Source organism: Stegastes partitus, unplaced genomic scaffold (assembly GCF_000690725.1).
Source record: "Stegastes partitus isolate 25-593 unplaced genomic scaffold, Stegastes_partitus-1.0.2 Scaffold387, whole genome shotgun sequence".
In the NCBI taxonomy this organism is placed as follows: Eukaryota; Metazoa; Chordata; class Actinopteri; family Pomacentridae; genus Stegastes; species Stegastes partitus.
Genome location: NW_007578118.1, coordinates 357,645 through 376,850, shown reverse-complemented (window position 1 = coordinate 376,850; position 19,206 = coordinate 357,645). Strand labels below are relative to the sequence as shown.

At 42.8% G+C, this 19,206-nt stretch overlaps 2 protein-coding genes across 2 annotated transcripts in view; one reads left to right on the top strand and one right to left on the bottom strand.

Moving 5' to 3' along the window:
- Nucleotides 1-4,665: 4,665 nt before the first annotated feature.
- Nucleotides 4,666-9,620, top strand: chac2 (ChaC, cation transport regulator homolog 2 (E. coli)). The gene is made up of 3 exons (XM_008285120.1): nucleotides 4,666-5,020; nucleotides 6,467-6,502; nucleotides 8,905-9,620. The coding sequence occupies exons 1-3, from the start codon at nucleotides 4,886-4,888 to the stop codon at nucleotides 9,274-9,276; spliced, it is 543 nt and encodes a 180-aa protein (XP_008283342.1). The 5' UTR covers nucleotides 4,666-4,885; the 3' UTR covers nucleotides 9,277-9,620.
- A 1,519-nt stretch (nucleotides 9,621-11,139) lies between these two features.
- The window catches only part of LOC103359659 (proteasome activator complex subunit 4B-like), a 45,366-nt gene continuing 37,299 nt past the window's right edge, over nucleotides 11,140-19,206 (bottom strand). Inside the window, exons 42-47 of the mRNA XM_008285119.1 lie at nucleotides 17,847-17,932; nucleotides 17,531-17,659; nucleotides 15,490-15,645; nucleotides 14,315-14,474; nucleotides 14,052-14,185; nucleotides 11,140-11,770 (exon numbers count right to left, since the gene is read on the bottom strand). Of these exons, the coding sequence (XP_008283341.1) occupies nucleotides 11,636-11,770; nucleotides 14,052-14,185; nucleotides 14,315-14,474; nucleotides 15,490-15,645; nucleotides 17,531-17,659; nucleotides 17,847-17,932 (800 nt within the window). The 3' untranslated portion in view covers nucleotides 11,140-11,635. The remainder of the gene's footprint in view (nucleotides 11,771-14,051; nucleotides 14,186-14,314; nucleotides 14,475-15,489; nucleotides 15,646-17,530; nucleotides 17,660-17,846; nucleotides 17,933-19,206) is intronic.

The following is a 19,206-nucleotide window of genomic DNA, read 5'->3' as shown; positions in this document are numbered from 1 at the left end:
CTCAGAGCCCAAAATGGCCCACTCAACCTTGCTTCCTACATATAGTGGACTTTTATAGCTCAGCCGACCAATTCCTCACTGCGGCTGCTGTGAAGGAGTCAGAGGTTCAAGAGCTTTTTTTTGTGTGTGTGTGAAACCACTGCTGCTGGAGTGAGTCAATGTGGAGGAGACCTTTGGATGGGTTTTGTGGACCTCAATCGCAACAGGAGAACAACTAAATATTGGAGGTTAGTCAGATGATCTTTGAGGTGGATGGTGGAAAGAAAAAAAGGTTCTACGAGCTGAGGAAATCTCTTTTTAAAGCTCAACCAGAGAGGAAAGAGCAGTTTAAGGAGTGTAAGGATGGACTAAAGATAGCAACAGCGGTAGTGCATGCTTGCTCACGAGGAGCAATAACAAGGAATATTGATTGTAAATTGATTAGGCTGGCCAGCGTGAACCAGAACCTCTCGCGTAGCCTTCCACCTTTGGCTGGAACACAAAAAAAAAGAAGTTCTGGATGCTGAGAGCTCCGTTTAGCGAAACTGGGTTAAAGAGAAGAAGGCCTTGGCACTAAATACAAGGAACTAAGAGGGGAATAGTCACATTTAGCTGGATTTGTGGTCTCAACAAGAAAACCCACTCAGCGCGGGACAGAGAGTACACGAATTCAGACAGTGGGGGGTGTAACTCATCTTAAAGGGGCACTTCTGTGATTTAGCATTGTGCTTGCATAAAGCCGAGGGACTTGTAAGTCACAGATTTTAAAAAAAGAACGTTCAGAATCACCGAGGCGGAAGCTGACGTATCCTGATTTTCACCCGTCTGCGTTCGGTGCCTTTTAAATGGCCAAACCTTTCAAATAACATGCTTTCAGATTATAACAGAGGCTTTCTATTCAACAGGTCCTTCAAATTAAATGACAAACTACGTCATCGGCTCCTGCCCTACGGAACAAAGGAGGCTTTTTTTTGATCCCATGCTTCTATCAGTTGAATGACATCACTGCTTCGACAATAGCGTTCATTTCGATCGGACACTGCTCGGGTTAAGGCTTGCTTAGCTACAGGAACAAAAACAGCTCGAAGTCTGGGAACGACTGCAATTTTGGGGGGAAAAGCGTCGCCTTAAAGTCTGATTATTTGTACTTTTTCATCCCGAGCGATCCTCAGCGGACTCTGCTGCTCTGTAATGACACCATCTGACCTCCTCCTTTGGGTCCACCGGATAAGTGGTCACTCGACACTTTGTCAGAGGACTAGATGAGCTCCCTCAAACGCCTCCGAGAACATTACATTGTTGTTTTCACAAGCTGCGCGGCGCTCATCAAGTCAAGGAAACTGACTCTGACGTGCGAAATTTGTGGCGGGCCCCTTTAAATGCAAAAAAAAAAAACTGATCAAATGACACGCTGTTGAGTCAAATGCAGGCCTCCTAAATCAAAGTGAGCTTGTACAAATGAGCAAAACGCAGAGGAAAAAAAAAAATGGTTGAGTAAAGCTCTATCTTGGCCACCTCCCTAATGAATAAACAGAAGCCTCTGCAGGAGGAGCACAGGAAGGTTTAGGAGCAGCTCTGCAGTTGGAGAAGGAACACAAAGAGAGGAGGAGCGCAGGGAAAAGAGACTGGAACAGAGAGGATACGCTTGTCAGAGAGGAAGAAGGCCAACGAGAATCAGAAAAGAAGTTAATGCAACATGTACGGAGAAAGATGGAGGACGACCGCTCAGGCAGAGCCACCTACCAGCACCGGCTAATTGTTTCAGATTAATGACTGATTGCAATGATGATTTGATTCATTACGATTATCATGTTGACTTTTTTGATTACATCGGGAATAAAGGGCGGATTACAGGAGATCTAACGTGGGATTTTTTGAAGCCATTAGTGCTAAAAAGAAAATGGGTTAGTTCAGAAACAAACGAAAGAACAGTTTACAGTAAATTCTGCTCACACTCATCCTGTAGCATCTTTGTTTGTCGTCTTCAGAACAAGAGATAACAAATTTGCCAAATTCACCTACTGAAAGCGTGTAAGGCAGTTTTCCTCAGCAGCGCAAATAAAACACATCCTTCATCATGAAAACTGCCTCTCTTCTTAGAAAACAAACACCATGTAGCGCAGACTGTTTATATTTCCCTAAATGCCTTTGCTGTTTGTCATCGTAATGCAAAGCCAGCAGACGGCGGGAAAAGACACAATTAAATATTTTTTTTTGCGAGAAACGTGTCGCCGTCAAAGACAAAAAACTGCAAAAAGAAGAGAACAGTGGCGGGGCGCTTTGTAAGCCACTGCTGGTGTTAATTCGCACATGAGCGAGGTAACAACTTTGTGTATGTTAGGATTAAGATATTGTAAAGCAGGATTTAGCTTAGTTGCCCACATCTGTAAGTACACGTCTGCGTGGCTCTGTGGAGGTTTACTGTTAATATAAATAGCTCATTATTTTCACAGTAGGGAACATGAACTACTTGAAACTGCTGCATTCACAGAACAACCTGTTTTTAATTATGGCGAGTATTACGACAGTAATTTAAACAAGACATAAAAGAAAAAAAAAGAACATGGCTTTGAGCTTTAGGAGCAGTGAGACGTGATTTTTTAATTGCATGTGTGCACCTCACACATTGGCTCTGACCTCTGACCTGCTCCACTGCAGCAGGTTTGGTGTCTTGGACAAGCTCTATCTATATGGCCAGTGTTTTCCTGGTTTTGTTTTTTCAACCAAGCCGGGGATGTCAACCACAGATCTGCCTCTCCAAACTGGAGCATGGTCCGTTACATAAACGGCTTGCTGACGAGCCGCTCTCGGAGGCAGGAGGATGTGTTTGGTCGCTGTTCATCAAGCTGACATTACAGGACAGACTGTTGCTGTCCACTTTATTTGGTTCTGAATCAGTGCTCACACGGCATACATGAAGAGCTTCTTATTTGGGAGAGTACACCATGACACTCTGTGGGAAATAGGAACTCAGCACCCCCTGGTGTCAGGTCTAAAGCCCTGTGTTATCTGTCCCACTTCCTGTTTGCGCAACACAGTGCATGTTTATTAAAAATAAATTAATAGCTGCATATCAGCGGCAGCCCACAGGGGCATCGTGAGGCTGAGGACAAATCAATCAATAGAGTATTCAGATCATTAAAACAGAGAAGTACAGCTTTTGTGACGGTCATGGAGCCTAAATGTGAGTTTTTCCACATGATGACCGGTCACATCAGCCCATGTGTATCAGTCATACTGCTGCTTTATACATCAATCACAACAATACACACAGAACTGGTTAATGACATATTGTAAGTGTTGTTAATACCTTCTAACAACAATCCCTCCAGTGCCTCAGCTCATAACTTCATATAGTCCAGTAAACATTAACCCTCTCACTACAATATACAGTAAAAACACAAAACTATTGGCTTCATTATTCCTGAGAACATGTTTTACAAACATTTGTGAAAAAATTTGACATCACATAAGTCAGCATTTTTATTGTATTCGAACAACCATACAATGAAAATACAACAACACTGAGATATTTATGCGAACAGTTTCAAAGCATTTAGTCTTAGAAATTCAGACAGAGATTTCCAAATATTTTGATAAAAAACACAATGCCCCCCACACAAGGGTACTTGTTCATTCACTTAAAAGTATTTATTTATTTACTATTTACTGAAATGATTACAATCATGTTAGGAGAAGTTGTAAAGACTGCTTTTATTGATGTGGTAATACTTTCAAAGTAAGCTAGCTAAAATAGGGCTATGCTAACCATAGATATGCATAATAAATGTCTTTACTATACATATCTATGATGCTAACTGTCAACATATTTTAAGAGACACTACATTTGATTCCATTTAGAAATTTGATTTTTTTTAAAGACAGCATGTTTTTTGCAATCTTCAAACTTAGTCCTTACTCCAACATATTATGTTGCTCCTACTTTAGCTGCAAAATATAGGAAAAAAAAAACAACTTTAGATTTAAAAAATGGTTTCGCTATTGCACATTATTTAGAACTGATGGGTTTAGGACAAAAGCTACACGTTTATTATAACTCTATGATGTTGTTACAAGGTTCTGAGCTAAAAATTGCAAATCCGCAGAAATGCTAAGATTAGCTGGATTGCGCTATTAGCGAGATATTAGGTTACACGTTAGCATTAGCTAGCTAATATAGCAAGCTAATGTAGCACATATAGCCAGCTAGTTAGCCTGTTAGACAAAAGTCCAGCAACATGAATGTTAAATAGCATAGAATTGATGGTCATTGGGTAAAAGCTATGTATTTATTATAACCTCATTGATTTTTGTTGGGTTTTTGACATAACAATATCAAATCACCAATCAACAGGGAAGCTTAAGTTTCCGAGACTTTAAGCTAGCTAGCTAGTGCTACAGCGAGCTAATATAACATTATTAGTTCAGCATAAAGTCAGCTTGTTAGACAAATCATGATTTTTAAAAAAATGTTATTGTATTAGATGATAGTGCACATAAGTTGTCCCAATTTCAACATACCCAGGGCCATGTGTGCCATGTGTAAACCACGTTACAGTGTTCTGAGCCATTTGACCCACACTGAAACAGGCGGCCCTCCCTTCAAAATAAAAGCACGACAGTCTAAAGAAAACCGCCACTGTGATGCGGCACAAGCTATAACAACTTATTCTGAAAGTTGCTCAGCGGAAGCAGGGATATTTACGTAACCTGCATGACTTTACAATTTGCCCCCGGGGACGGAGCGGCTTGAGGCGGTCCCGCTGCCTTTGAACCTCGTCTTGCAGGTGAACATGCCGGTCATTGTAACGCTGCTACCGCCGTCACAGCTGCCAGAGTAGAAACCGGTCGCTCCGCTCCAACCGTCCTCCGCCGCGCTTTGCTAGCGCTAGCTTAACGTCTTGTCATGTGGGTCTTCGGCTACGGCTCCCTGATATGGAAAGTGGATTTTCCTTACGAGGACAGGAGAATCGGTTTTATCAAAGGCTTCAGTCGTCGGTTCTGGCAGGGCAGCACCGACCACCGGGGAGTACCGGGCAAGGTGAGTGGACGTTACCGGCTTTGGGACCTTCTGGGACGGCGGGGAGTCGAGTCGTGTCGCTGCTCTTAGTCTGAGTGTCTGAATAAGTAGTTTAGTCATCGTGAGACATGACTTTTATTATTTCATATAATATAACCCATTATATTATAACAACACTGTCTTCTGTAGAGTTGGCTACAGACGGGTGTAACCAGCCCACTTGCTGTAACACGTACTGTACAAAAAAACCACCACAAAAGCAGTCATCACCATGTCTCAGCAGGATTTCACCTCCTTTGTGTTCCACGTGAACCATTCAGTCCATTATTACCAGGTGTAAGAGCTTTTAAAAGACCAGTTCAGCTCATTTAAAGCCATTTTCTGACTCCTAAAAAAGTGTAAATCATGTTAATTACAGTTTAAACAAAGTTCATAGACACCAAACAGCCAAAACATCAGCAACAGCACTGTAATATTGACTGTAATTTAGATTTTCTGGATTAATTGATGAGTTCTTTGGTTTGGGAAATTTCTCAAAAGTTTCTTAAAGCTTAACGATGAAGTCCTCACATGTCTTGTTTGGTCCATGACACAGAGAGTTAAAGAAACCGAGAATTTCTTTCTTTAAAAAATGACTCAGACTAGTTAATTGATGATCGAAATAGTCTTTGATTTTTAGAATACCTAACAGCTGATCGATTAAAGCTGCAGCTCTGGTATGATCTTAAATGTCAGACCTGATAATGTTTCTCCAAAGTCATGTGTATTTGCATGTTGTGGCTGTTAAAAGCAGCTGTGAATGTAAAACAGCTCTGGCTGAAATATCTGTAAATGAACAGTTAAACTCCTAAAATGCAGGCGTCCACTCTACGCTGTGACTCAGATCTCATTATTGCATCACAGTGACTTGACCAACGTGACATAACAGTTGTGTTTTAAACATTAGGATGGTTGCAAAACAGATCATGTCCTTATATTGTATATAAAACCCATGTATAAGTCATGATAATGGTTCACAGCCTAAACAAGGCAGCAGATACCAAACACACGCGACCCAAACATCAGAAACAGCGTTCTGGTCGAGCCTAATGGTAAATGTAATGCTTGGTTATCACCTGTAGATGTTTTTTGGTCTTTCACAGACACACTATTACTGTGTTCAGTGTATTTGTACGTTATGAGTGTTTGTTCCAGATAGAAGCAGCCTTTAAAAGCTGCTACGATAAGAAACCACAATCAGTTTTTGGCAGACGATCACTTGTTCGAGGAGAAGTTCTTGACATTCAGATGTGATTGAGAGCGATTTTACATGACAGGTTGTGTTTTTCTTGCTGTAACCTTTCAGACGGTTCCCAGAGTCTGTTTTGTTGATATTTGGGTAAAATCCCAGTCAGCATTTTTATTGTTTTTTCTGTGTTTGGCAACTTTTTCAAAGTGCTTGATTTTCTGTCTTTGTCCTTTTTACAGCCTGGCCGAGTTGTGACACTTGTGGAGGATCCAGAGGTGAGTTATACAGCTGCTAAACTTATTCATACCTTACTGAAGGCTGTCAGAGTTATTTTCTTTTAATTAGCCGTTCAGTCTTTTCTCTAAATTTCAAGGTGACATCTTCAACTGTCTTGTTTTGTCCAAGAAATGGTCCCAGATCACACAAAAGAAAACCATCGTAGAATAAGATGAAACAGAGAAATGCAGCAATTCCTCAGGACCTTGATAATGATGATGATAAAAACTAATGATACTTAAATAAAATTGTTGTGTATTTATTTATTTATTTTTTATAAAGCAACTCTTAATTTCTGCAGAAAGTTTTTGCTTAAAATTGACTTAACATAGACTTGCGCTGGGCTGCAAGGTGGCTCGGTGGTTAGCACCGTTGCCTCGCAGCTAGAAGGTCGCCGGTTCGCGTCCCGGTGAGGACACCCGGGATCTTTCTGCATGGAGTCTCCATGTTCTCCCCGTGCAGCGTGGGTTCTCTCCGGGTTCTCCGGCTTCCTCCCACAGTCCAGAAACATGCTGAGGTTAATTGGTGATTCTAAATTGTCTGTAGGTGTGAATGTGAGTGTGCTTGGTTGTCTGTCTCTAAGTGTAGCCCTGTGATAGACTGGTTACCTGTCCAGGTGAACCTGCCTTCACCCTGAGTCAGCTGGGATAGACTCCAGCCCCCCTTGTGAGGATTAAGGTGTAGAGATGATGGATGGATGGATCGCCCGATATTAGCGTTTTTTCCGATATATCGGTATCAGTCCGATCAACAAATTTAGCCGATGTGAAAAACTTCTTGTGTATTACTGTATGATTGGCTGTAATTAAAAGAAGACCAGCAACTAACGGAGCAGCTGTATTTTCAAAATGGGATCCCTCTTAGCAAACGAGAGACGTCCGAAGTTGTGTTCACAGATTTTTCCAACCTGTAAGGGAATAAACATTCTCTATTTCTGAAGTATAAACGGCGCCGGTGTTGAAGATAATCACACATCCTTCACCTCCTAAAGACACATGTTTGTACAAGGTCGACTGCTGCTCAAGAAAGGAGAAGACAACGGCATGGCGAGCATCTAGAAAACATTCAGAGGTGACTTTCGAGTAAACCTCGATAAGTTTGAAGTAAACGGCTCATATTTCTTGCAGACTGTGAGCGGTGCGTCATACGGTAGCCCAGCTGCAGCTAAAGATTATTTTCATTATTGATTACCGCTGTTCAAACACTTCCTTTCTTGATTAATGGATCAACTGCTCGGCATATAAACTCTCAGAAAATAGCGGGAAATGGTTAAATGAATCCTGTCATAGGTGATTTCCTCATATGTCTTTTTAGATATTTACTTTACAAACTGAAAAAAAGCAGAAATTCATCACGCCGGACGAGCTGAAATCACAAAATCTGGGCCTTTTCGCTTGAAAACGAAGTGATGAATCGATCATCAGAACGCTTTTCATCCAGTTTCTGTCAGTCGACTAATCAAATAATTGACTCATCACTTGAGCTCCGAGCAGCTGACAGCGACGAACGCAGCACGCGAGAGGAAATAACGCCGCTTATGTCGATGATACGAGTTTGTATCGGTGCTGCGACAGGATGTGAAATGACGAACAGCGGCTTTGACAGCTAATTATTCTTTAGGGCCTCTTATCAAAGAAACACTGAAAACATTTACAGAGTCTCACATGTGAGGATCTGCTGCTTTGCTCTTCGTTATATCATCACAAACTGACTGTATGTGTGGGTTTAGGACTGTTTGGAAATGTTTCACTGTTAATTATGTTTCACCATTATTTGTAAAGTAAACAGCCTTATTATAGATGAATATTGAAGATATTGTGAGGCTTGATTAACAGCATATGGAGGCTGTTTCATAATGAGGAGTTTGTTTTTCCAGTACAAGATATTGCATTTCTTATAACTACCGTAAATTCCGGACTATTATATTTACACAGAAAGATTTTTTAAAACTTTTAATTAGATACGTACCGATAACAAACACAAATATGTAAATGCTTTTATCCTGAGCGGTGCCTGTAACACGGCTGGTTAAGAAAATAAAACTACAGTCGCCTATCAGGAAAAGTTATTGATCGCTATCTTCATCTTCCTCCTGAACATCACTAAAGTCGTCTTCTTCAGAATTGAACAGCCTCAGAATTCCTTCGTTACACACTTCCTCAGTCTCTCTGTCGTTGTCGCTCTCGATGTCACTTACGTCTCGAGGCAAAAAATCCATAAATTAGCCGCATCAGTGTTTACGCCGCAGTGTTCAAAGTGTGTGAAAAAAAGTAGTCGCTTATAGTCCAGACATTACGGTAACAAACAATGGCATTAAAGAAGGTGGACCTGGTCGACTTTGACACTTGTTGTAGAAGCTACTATCCTTTTACACCAGAGTTCATCCTTTCTTCGTCTTCAGGGCTGCGTTTGGGGCGTCGCCTACAAGCTGCCGACGGGCCGCGAGCAGGAGGTGAAGAGCTACCTGGACTACCGAGAAAAAGGCGGCTATCAGGTCATCACGGTGGCCTTCCACCCCCGTCCAGCGCTCGCCCCCTCGCCCGACCGCACGCTGCTCTACATCGGCTCTCAGGACAATCCCGACTACCTCGGGCCGGCGCCGCTGGAGGACATAGCCAACCAGATCATCAGCTCCACCGGTCCGAGCGGGAAAAACACAGAATACCTGTTTCAGCTGGCTGACGCAGTGAGGACTATTCTGCCCGAGGACTCCGACGCGCACCTGTTTTCTCTGGAAACTTTAGTAAGAGATCGGATGAACAGGATTCAATAAGACTTGACCCGTTATTTATACACCAGCCTGTAATTGTCAAATAATCTCAGGGTTTAAGATGCACAAATACACAAAGGTACAAGAAATATGTCGACCTTGTTACTGTCACACTGTCAGCATTGTGTTCCATGATGGAAAAGATTAATAAAGCTGTTTGAAAACAGACAAAAGACGTAAACACGTGAAGTGTAACCGGCATCAGAACGACATATTGTGTAAATCACAAAACATGCTTTAAATAAAGCAGCATAAAGGAAGAATTCTGATGTTTTTCTGTGCAGCATCTAACAGCCGAGTTTAAACAAGCAACTGTTAATGTTGGAAAAGACAATCTTACATGGTTATTTGTTGTTATTTATTATTTGTTTACCACCTCAGCTGATCTGTGGGTGCAGTTTGATGTGATGCTGAAAATGGTGATTATTTTCATCATTTAGAGTTTATAGCATCAGGAAAACGGTTTAATTTATTGAAGCTTTAAATGTTCAAAATGTTTGCTTTATTCAGCAGACAGTCCAAAATGCAAACATATCAACTCGGTGCCATGAATGTGTTCTGCAGCCCCGTTATCAGGTCAGATTTATAATTCGTTTAATTTGGTTTATGATCAAACACCTGCAAAGCTAATGACATTTCCCAGCAGCCCCGGGCGTCATTTGTGTTTACTGCTAATTAGCAAACGTTAGCATGGCGGGGTCTCAAGATGATGAGCATCGCAAACACTTCGCCTGATAAACGTCGGCGTGTGTTAACTCTGTCATTGTTAGCATGCTAATGTTAGCATTGGGCTGGAGGCGCTGCGGTGACAAATTGCAGCCTTTCAGAGCTCTGAGTGTCACTGACACTTACTGGGATCGGCCTTAGTTTTTCCATGACAGCTTTTAAGACATGATTTAGACTGATGGTATCTCCATTATGCTGACTTGATCTAATTTGGATTAGAATGATTAAATAAAAGGAAGTTTGCCAGGAAAGTTGCGATTCACTTCTGAATCTCCAGCTTCAGTATTAGAGACACAATCACTCATTCTCTTCCACTTTTTTTAAGATATTCTAATGCTTTCCAGAGTCACTTGTCTAAGTACCCTCCATCTTTTTATCTCTCTCTGGTAAGAAAACTAAATTTCAGAGCAGCTATCATCATCATCATCATCACCGTCGTACCACCGCAGTCACACACAAACACGGCATGTTTATTCCAAACTGTGCTTACTTGTGTCTCGCTATCTGCACCTCTTGGCACTCCGGCTCCTTCTCATTCTGCCGGCGTACGTCTCAGCACAGTGAACACATCAAATTCAACAGCGCTGCATCAGAAAACATCAACATGCAGAATAAAATGGTGACAGCTCTATCTGTGATCCCGTCTTCCTTAAACACACACACACACACACACACACACACACACACACACGCTCTGCTGCAACCAGTGTGTATTGACTGTAGCGGAATCTGTGCAACATAACGTTTATTTTTTTTATTTATTTTTTTTGGCACAAAACTAAAAACTATCGGTGCAAGAAGGAGCCTTTGTGTTTGAACTCTCTGCAGGATATAATGAGCAGCAATGTTTCACACGTACATAAAATGCATCCGACTTCACAAATTATTCGAGGAATTTATTTAACGGGAAAACATTCGATCCTCGGCGCTGAACTATTGTATGATACAGCACGGTGTGTTTGTACAGGAATATGACACTTATCACAGCTTGTTATACATTTGTAGTACCTATTGCAGGCATATGTGCTTATCAGTGTTATAATTATATCATCTATATGAGTATTATTATATTAAAAAGTCACATTTGATATATTATAACTGTAGAAACACAACAAGAGCTTGTTGTCAATTTTAATTCTATGTATTTATATTATATACAATATATATTTTTAAATATATTTAGAATATTTCTTGATGATGAGAAGCGATGATCTGAAAACGAGGTGTGTCTGGCGGAAGTGGACCAATCATGGGCTGATTATATTCCACCAGAACAACAAGAAACCAAACACAAACACCTTTATCTCTAAAGTGGCCACCTTTGGGGCTGCTGAGCTGCTTGGCGAGACAAAACAAACACACCAAGCAAGTTAAATATTTGAAACCGTTTTTTGTTTTTTTTTGCCCAGAACTGCTTTTTTTTTTTTTTTTTTTTTCCCTGCTGGGTTTACAGAAGGCCAACAGTGGCGACGCCAGGTTCCAGAGGGAGCGCTCCCTGGCCGGCGTTATCGGACTTTATTTTAACAGCCTGCGCGGAGGACTGGAGTTCCCAACAGTGCTAAAAAGGTGTAATTATTTTTCCTGTGGTAGTGGTCGGTCAGCCCGCGGAGGACCTGAGGGGAAGGCAGATGGCCGTCTAGGCGTAGTAACAGGGCGACACCAGCAGGTCCGTCAGCACGAGCAGCTGGTCGTCGGTGAAGCACTGCCGATGCTCCTGCCAGTTGTCGTGGTGGGTGCGTCTGAACTCGGACAGGGTCTTCTTCACTGTCATCTTGGGAAGAAAAGTCGCGAGTCATCATTTATGCATGCGTGGTCATCCTGCAAGGACTTTAAATCTGGAACGCAGTGCAATCCCTAACTAAGGGCACTTTTTCTATACTTGTACGTAACTTAAGTAGTACTAATATCTGCTGCTTAATACTTGTATGTTTATTTATTTTGCCTTTAACTGTGGTTATGTAAGACTAACAAAGACCGACGTAATATCCACGCAAACATACAATTTACGACCTTGGAACAGATTACCAATAAGCAGAAGGTAATTAAAATGATCTGCACTTTGACCAACCACTACAGGAAAATGCGATTTATATATGAAAGTTTTGTCCATTTATAGATGTACCGCTCACAGAGGAGCATCTTTCTGTGTGCTGACAGTTTTATTTTTCACGTTTTAAAGCTGCAGTAGGCAGAAATCTGGTGAAACAGCCGCCTTCCTGCAGCTCTTCCTCTCCCCTTCAATTTAAAAGTCAACGTCCATTTACGGTTTCACCCAGAATTCAAATTCCACTTTCCTCAAAGTCCCACAAGTCCCTTCACATCCTACTTTTACTGTGGACTTTGCTGCTCGTTATTCCATCTCACCTGTGATTCTCTATCGTCTCCCGTCACAGGCTAGATTTTCTAAAGCCTGAAGGCTGAGTTTCCACTCAGACCACTTGAGCACTCGAGGCATTTTTTGGTCTTGAGTGCCAAAAACATTGCCTACACCTGCTTTAACTACATTTTTTCTTACTTGTATACTTTCACTTGTGTATTCTGACGACGCATCTGTGACACATTGAAGCTTTTCTTTAATAATTGCATCAAAACCTGAAAGCAAGCAGCACTAGCTGGAGTCATTTACACTGTTGAGGTCAGATTTATTGACCTTCTTTGTTCCTAAATCAGCACTTAAGGAGAAATCAGAGTGAGTTAAATAATCTAATTAGTCTTATTTTCAGTTCAGTTGTCAAATTAGTTCTATTCATGCAGCACCAGATCACAACATAAATCATTTTAAGGGCCTTTACATCATCAGATCAATAACCTCTAACACTATATATTATCTTTACACAAACAGAGAAACTGTAAAAACATCAAAATCAGTCATTCAGTTTTGATCATCTGTAAGCCAGAATTATTCCATTTTATTGAGTTATAAATCAGTTGTAGTGTATCTGTATCTGTGTTTCTGTTTGAATATTTTAAATCTTAATAGCTGGCAAAGAGGATTAATTCTCATCTGTACAACTACATATATTTGGATTCCAGATAAACACGATGTTACACAACTCAGGACTGAACCTATACACTCGTACACATCAGTCCAAAGGGATCTGTTTGTTTCTCAGCATTAGGATGTTTCTATTAGAGCAGTAGTAAAGTCCTGCAATAAAGCTGCTGATGTTGATCGCGGCTCTTTCTCCTGCTTCATTTGCTTTGACGAGTGAAAAAAAAAAGTCTAAAGCACTTGAAAACAGCCACTCTCTATTAGAACAGAATGAAACCTACGCTTAGGTTTAAGAGTGGAACTGGAGCGGTGCTGAATATGACTTTGCAAAGTAAATAGTTCCCGTGTTTGAGCGGTGAAACAAAGCCGCTGCTCCTTTCTGAACCCGGTGACGCTTAATGTAAATCGCAGCGTCGAATCCAACAGCAGCAGCAGCAGCATCCGAAAATATTTGCAGCTATTTGTTTACGTTGATTAAAAACTAATGAGGAAATACTAATTTATTCATGTTAAAAAGCCAGATACAACCATTTGAATATGCAATGTGGGAATTATTCGAAGCGAAACAAGTTGGGAGTGAAAAGTTAGTCGGTTGAACAGGGACAGAAAACAGGGAATTAAAGCGGCGATCGCGGCAGCTAAAGACGCGTTCATGACTTAAACATTGAGTGCATTTGTTTTACACTTTGGCTTTCAAAGGAAGCCGATCTAGACGATGGAATAACGCCTCGAGAAAGCCAAAATCTGCTTCCATTAAAAAAAAAAAAAAGTTAATTCGTCTACTTAGGAATCTATCTTTTGAACTGTGTTTCGTATTTTCTTTCACTTTGCAACAGGAGAAGCACTAAATTATCATCATCACTGGCTCCCCATCACTGTAATGTATTATTCAAACTCTGCTCTACGGATTACATTGTATGTCTTCTTCATGCCTGAAGTAAGGCCAAAGAGACAATTTTCTCCTCAATTGGACAATGAAATTGTATTCTTTCAGCTCGCACTGTTTGGAGCGAGATGTTTGTACGCGAGTGTGTGCGTGCGGGCGGGTGCGTGCGCGGACCTCGATGGGCTGCGGGTCGTTGAGATGGTCGCTCAGGTCCATCAGTATCTCAGGCATCCAGTCTGGAACATCGTAGGGGCTCGATAGGATGCAGGCGCTGAGGCCGAGCACTCCAGCATGGCGTCGCACCAAGTCTGCACACACACACACACACAAGCGGGGAGTTAAAATGAGGCCAGAATTTCAAGGTTCACAATTCCCCTGGGATAAGAAAGGGTAATAGGGCAAGTATTACTGTGATTGCCTCGCTGTGTGATGGCGACGGAAGTGTGTGCGCGGGGTACCTGTGGAGGCTAGCTCTCCTCTGGCCTTGGGAAGGCAAGTCTGACTCAGCGTCTGGAGCTGTGTCTGCAGACTGGAGTCCAGAGGGAAGAACTGGCACTGCAGTAAACCACTGAGGGTGGTGCATGCCATGTCCCTCACCTACAGGGAGAAGGAGGAAAGGGGGGCGGGGGAAGGACGACGAGAGGAGACAAAGAAAACAAGGGGAGAAAAAAAACCCAGAGCCGTGAAGATCAGAACCGACAAATGCAGGATGCGGTGGAGGAGAGCATGAGGCAGTTTTAGGGCGAGAAACGCATGCACAATTTATTAAAAGAGGCGAGGAGGAGATCGGAGGGAAAAGCGAGGTACACGGGACAGAGATGAACAGAGGAGGGAGGAGGGAGGAGGAGGAGGAGGAGGAAGAGGGAGGAGGAGGAGGGGGAGATGCTGAGTTGAGCTGAGGTGAAATTCACTTACAGAACATCACTGCCTTCCTGCATCACTTTGCATAAATTATGAATAGGCTCTGAGTGACGGCTGATGCATCGAAACAGACAGCGATGCAAAGGCGAGGCAGCCGCTACCTGCACTCTCGCACGGTTAACAAAATATTAAGAGAAGCGTTTGTAATTTAGACAACGCGGACGAAGCCCGGCGGTTATTGATTTTTCACCTGCGCCGCTCATCCAGATCAATGGAAAGAAGACGGCTTAAAGGTTTTAAAAAGCAAAGACAAGCGGGACATGGATTGTGCGAGAGCTGACATGACTGGATATCAGGAGGGCCGGCGATGTTCTGTGCACCAGAATTAAAGTTGATTTCGCGTTCAATAAACAGACATTCATAATTAATTCAGAGGATTAACAGTCAAAACTAATCAGCTGATATTTGGGGAGTGTAGACTGACTTGTGATGGTATTTTTGGATCATTTAAATCACCCTCTACAGAACCAGACAACCACAGGGCTCTATCCCTGGAACTGCACCGAGGAGTGAGGTGGACTGTTATTTTCAAGCAATAACCGTGAACAGAAAAGAAGGATTAAGATTTAGTGAGGAAGGGACTAGGGGGACAATCAGTGGGCCTCCTTTATAATCTTCTAGCAATTATACCTTACAGAGGCGCGCTGGCTGTGTTAAACCCGCGTTTGTTGCCTGTTTGTGAATACATTACCTCAAGCTGCTCATCCAGCAGCAGCTGCATCACCAGCTTTCGGATGCGGAGAACCTCAGCAGGCACACTGAGCAGAGTAAACAAGTTGTAGAAAATCATGATCTGGAGGTAGGTCAGCACTGAGAAGCGCGCATGCCACGACCTGCTGCCTGCCATCTACACAGAGGGGAGAGAGGAAGGGAAGGAGATAATGAGAGCGCAGCAAAAAGAGTCTGCAGCCATGTTAGCTGCCTGTGTGAGGCTGTACACAGATGCAGCGCTGCTTTAGCAGAATGCCAACATAATTACAATACTGGTATGCTAATGCTAAACATGTTTACCATATTCACATTAAAACATGCACTGGATCACTTTATTATTACAATTCATCATGATGCCTGCACCAAATTTCATGGCAATCTGTACAGAGATGCTATACCAGGGGTGCCCAATCCTGGTCCTCGACATCCCCTATCCTGCATGTTTTAGATGTTTCCTTCTTCCAACACACCTGATTCAAATGACCAGCTCATCGTCAAGCTCTGCAGAAACCTGATAACGATCCTGATCAAGTGAATCAGGTGTGTTGGAAGAGGGAAGCATCTAAAACATGCTGGATATGGGCTCTCGAGGACCAGGATTGGGCACCCCTGCGCTATACCAAAAGCCAACAATGTCCGCCTGCTGGTGGCGCCAGAGCTAAAGTCAATCGTGCACCGAACTCGCATGGAAACCTTTTGGTGTGTGCATTGATGGCAGATACCAGAGTGTTTCTGGTGGGTACAGGGTAGCTCCAGGTAGCTTCTGCAACCTGAGTTTTAAAGGAACAGTTTCACATTTTTGGAAACACTTTACCTTCTTCACCTACAAATGAAGCCAGAGTCAGCAGGTGTTTAGCTTAGATTTGCTCTTAGATCGGCATAAACGCGGGAAATGGGTGCAACAACGATCCCACCTCGATCCAAAGGTGCAAAAAATCAGCACTTCTTAAACTGATTAACTAACACAAGCTTACAAGTGTAGTTTTATGGGACGTAACATGCTGGTGCTAGTTCTTGTTTCTTCCTATTTCTATTTAGTTTCTTTCTTTCTCTAGAATAAAGAAACAAGAATATAATGACGGCGCTTCAGTGGTGCAGGTGAGCAGATTCTACCTGAGCCAGACTGAGCATGACTGGCTGCTTCCCCCCCTTTTTCTTTTTTTATTTTTATGCTACGCTAAGCTCGTATAACTTCAATTCAAGTATGCAAATACGAGTAGGGCTGTCACGATCAATTGCACTGTACGATTAAATTGTCTTTTTCTGATAACTTCATGCCTCTTTTAGTTTAATACTCCTTCTATTAGCACCTCTGAGTGGCACATTTTTTGCTGCAAATCCAACAAATTGCTTCCTCAAAGTAATTAAGCTCTCCTGTTTCGTTTGGCTTAAAAGCAAAACCTGCCTATCCTGGCGCCGTGGCGTTTGAATTTGCGGCTAAATCCACGAGGCTACGTTCAAGAGATGCTCACCAAGAGACAGTCGGTCAACTAGTAGAAGGTAAGTGTGGGAAAAAAACATGATAAAATATGACGTTTCTGTTCGTTTGATCCAGCTGTTTTCATCCAGGTGAACGGCAACGATTGTCGTGGCTGTGCAGGAATTCCAGCACTTCTTATGTAATAACTGTGACAGACATGCAAATGAGAGCGATAATAATGCCGTCTTGTGACTTGCAGCAGGAAAATTAAGCCGTTCCTTTATGTAACCTGTGCGCACGTCTTCCCGCAAGATGAAATATTTAGGTTTGGGTTTGTCAAGGTGAAACAAAGAACTCATCCCATCAAATCCGAAGGTAAGAATGCGGAAATTTCCCAACGGCGGCGCCCTTAACACGCGAAACTCCTCGCAGAAATACTGTAAGCGTCACAAAGTAAGCAAATTAAACTGGCATAGGTTGTTTTTTTTTTCCCCCCCCCCCGTCTAACACAACACCTTAGGCAGCATTAGGTTTGGAACACTGACAGCAGGCAAGTGGGGCAGTGTGTGTGTTTATGAGTATGTTTGTGTGCGCATATTACCTCCTCCAGTGCTGCCAGAACCAGAGGGATGTGCTCAGGATACAGCAGGCCCTGGGACATGAGAGAGAGACACGTGCGCGCATCCTGCTTCATCTCATCATAGCTCTCATCAATCTCCACCGGGGCAATCTGCAGGGAGAGAGAGGGAGTCGGAGAGAGGTAGGAAGACACAGAGCGACGCACCGTTTTGAGTAAATGAAGAGAGAAATTGAGTTTAATGGGCAAGTAAGATTGAGTGGGTAATAATGCTGTGCTGGGACCTGTGAGTGTCAGAGTGTGTGTGTGTGTGTGTGTGTGTGTGTGTGTGTGTTTTTACCTTGAAGAGCAGAGGCAGGAGCTGTAGTTGCTGCTGAACAGGAGTGGTAAAAGTTCGCCCTGCGCTTGCCATCAACCATTTCAGCACTGAAAATAGCACGTACACACACACACACACACACACACACACACACACACACACACGCAGGCATAGAGGGGATTTTGGGTTACCGCCAAATAATAAAAAACTACAGACTCTGCGCTGTGACCTTACTGCATTGCTCTGGTAATAAAACACAATCTATCATGATTTAGTATCTAATGACTTGTGTAATTCCGTAACCAGATATTTATCCGTATAATGGAGTATTAGAGTAATGACAAACTGGAAGAGCAACAATGTGCAAATATTGAGACGAACGACACACAAAAAAAAAAAGAGAAATCTAAATTCAGTTTTTTTTTTTGGCAAACAAGTGCGACACCACAAAAGAACTCGAAGCTGTGAATAAACATTAAGCACCAAAGCAAGAACACTGTGAAATCTCCAAAACTACCAAGAGAGTCATTAAAAAAAAAAAATCATTTTCCAGCAGGATTTTGAAAACTGTTTTAGATTTTATGTGCCCAGGTTTTGTGGTATCGACGTCTGAGATTGGGCAGGTCTGTCCATTCGGCAGCCATCTTTGTAATGCCCTTGGAGCATGGCCATATCTAAATGAATGAAGAGAGAGACATAACTGCAACTCCAATGGTCACTGGGACATAAATACTCCATCCATCCATCCATCCATCCATCCATCCATCCATCCACCCATCCATCCATCCATCCATCCATCCATCCACCCATCCATCCATCCATCCATCCATCCATCCATCCATCCATCCATCCATCCATCCATCCATCCCAGACTTCCCTCCCCCCGGCGACGCTTCCTGGGGGATCTCGAGGCGTTCCCAGGCCAGCCGAGAGACATAGTCCCTCCAGCGGGTTCTGGGTCTGCCCCGGGGTCTCCTCCCAGGTGAATATGTTCGGAAGACCTCCAGAGGAAGCCTCCAATTCAGATGTCCAAACCACCTCAACTGGCTCATTTCCACGCAAGGAGCAGCGGCTCCACTCCGAGCTCCCTCCGGACATCAGAGCTCCTCACCCTATCTCTAAGGCTGAGCCCAGCCACCCTGGGAAGGAAGCTCATTTCGGCCGCTTATATCCGCGACCTTTTCTTTCGGTCATGACCCAAAGCTCGTGACCATAGGTGAGGGTTGGGACATAGATGGTAAATCGAGCACATAAATACTGCATGTATAGAATCACCAGCCAAATCTTATAATAACAGCATAAACATTTAACAACTTTGCCCCAAAATAAGGCTTAGAACGTGTTTTCCTCCACAGTTTATACATTATCAGCCAAGTTTGGT

Excerpts from the sequence above, each read along its gene's own strand:
- chac2 (XM_008285120.1), top strand. The coding sequence starts at position 4,886 with ATGTGGGTCTTCGGCTACGGCTCCCTGATATGGAAAGTGGATTTTCCT. Across the intron at positions 5,021-6,466 it reads ACCGGGGAGTACCGGGCAAG|CCTGGCCGAGTTGTGACACT; the intron begins GTGAGTGGACGT and ends TCCTTTTTACAG. Across the intron at positions 6,503-8,904 it reads CACTTGTGGAGGATCCAGAG|GGCTGCGTTTGGGGCGTCGC; the intron begins GTGAGTTATACA and ends CTTCGTCTTCAG.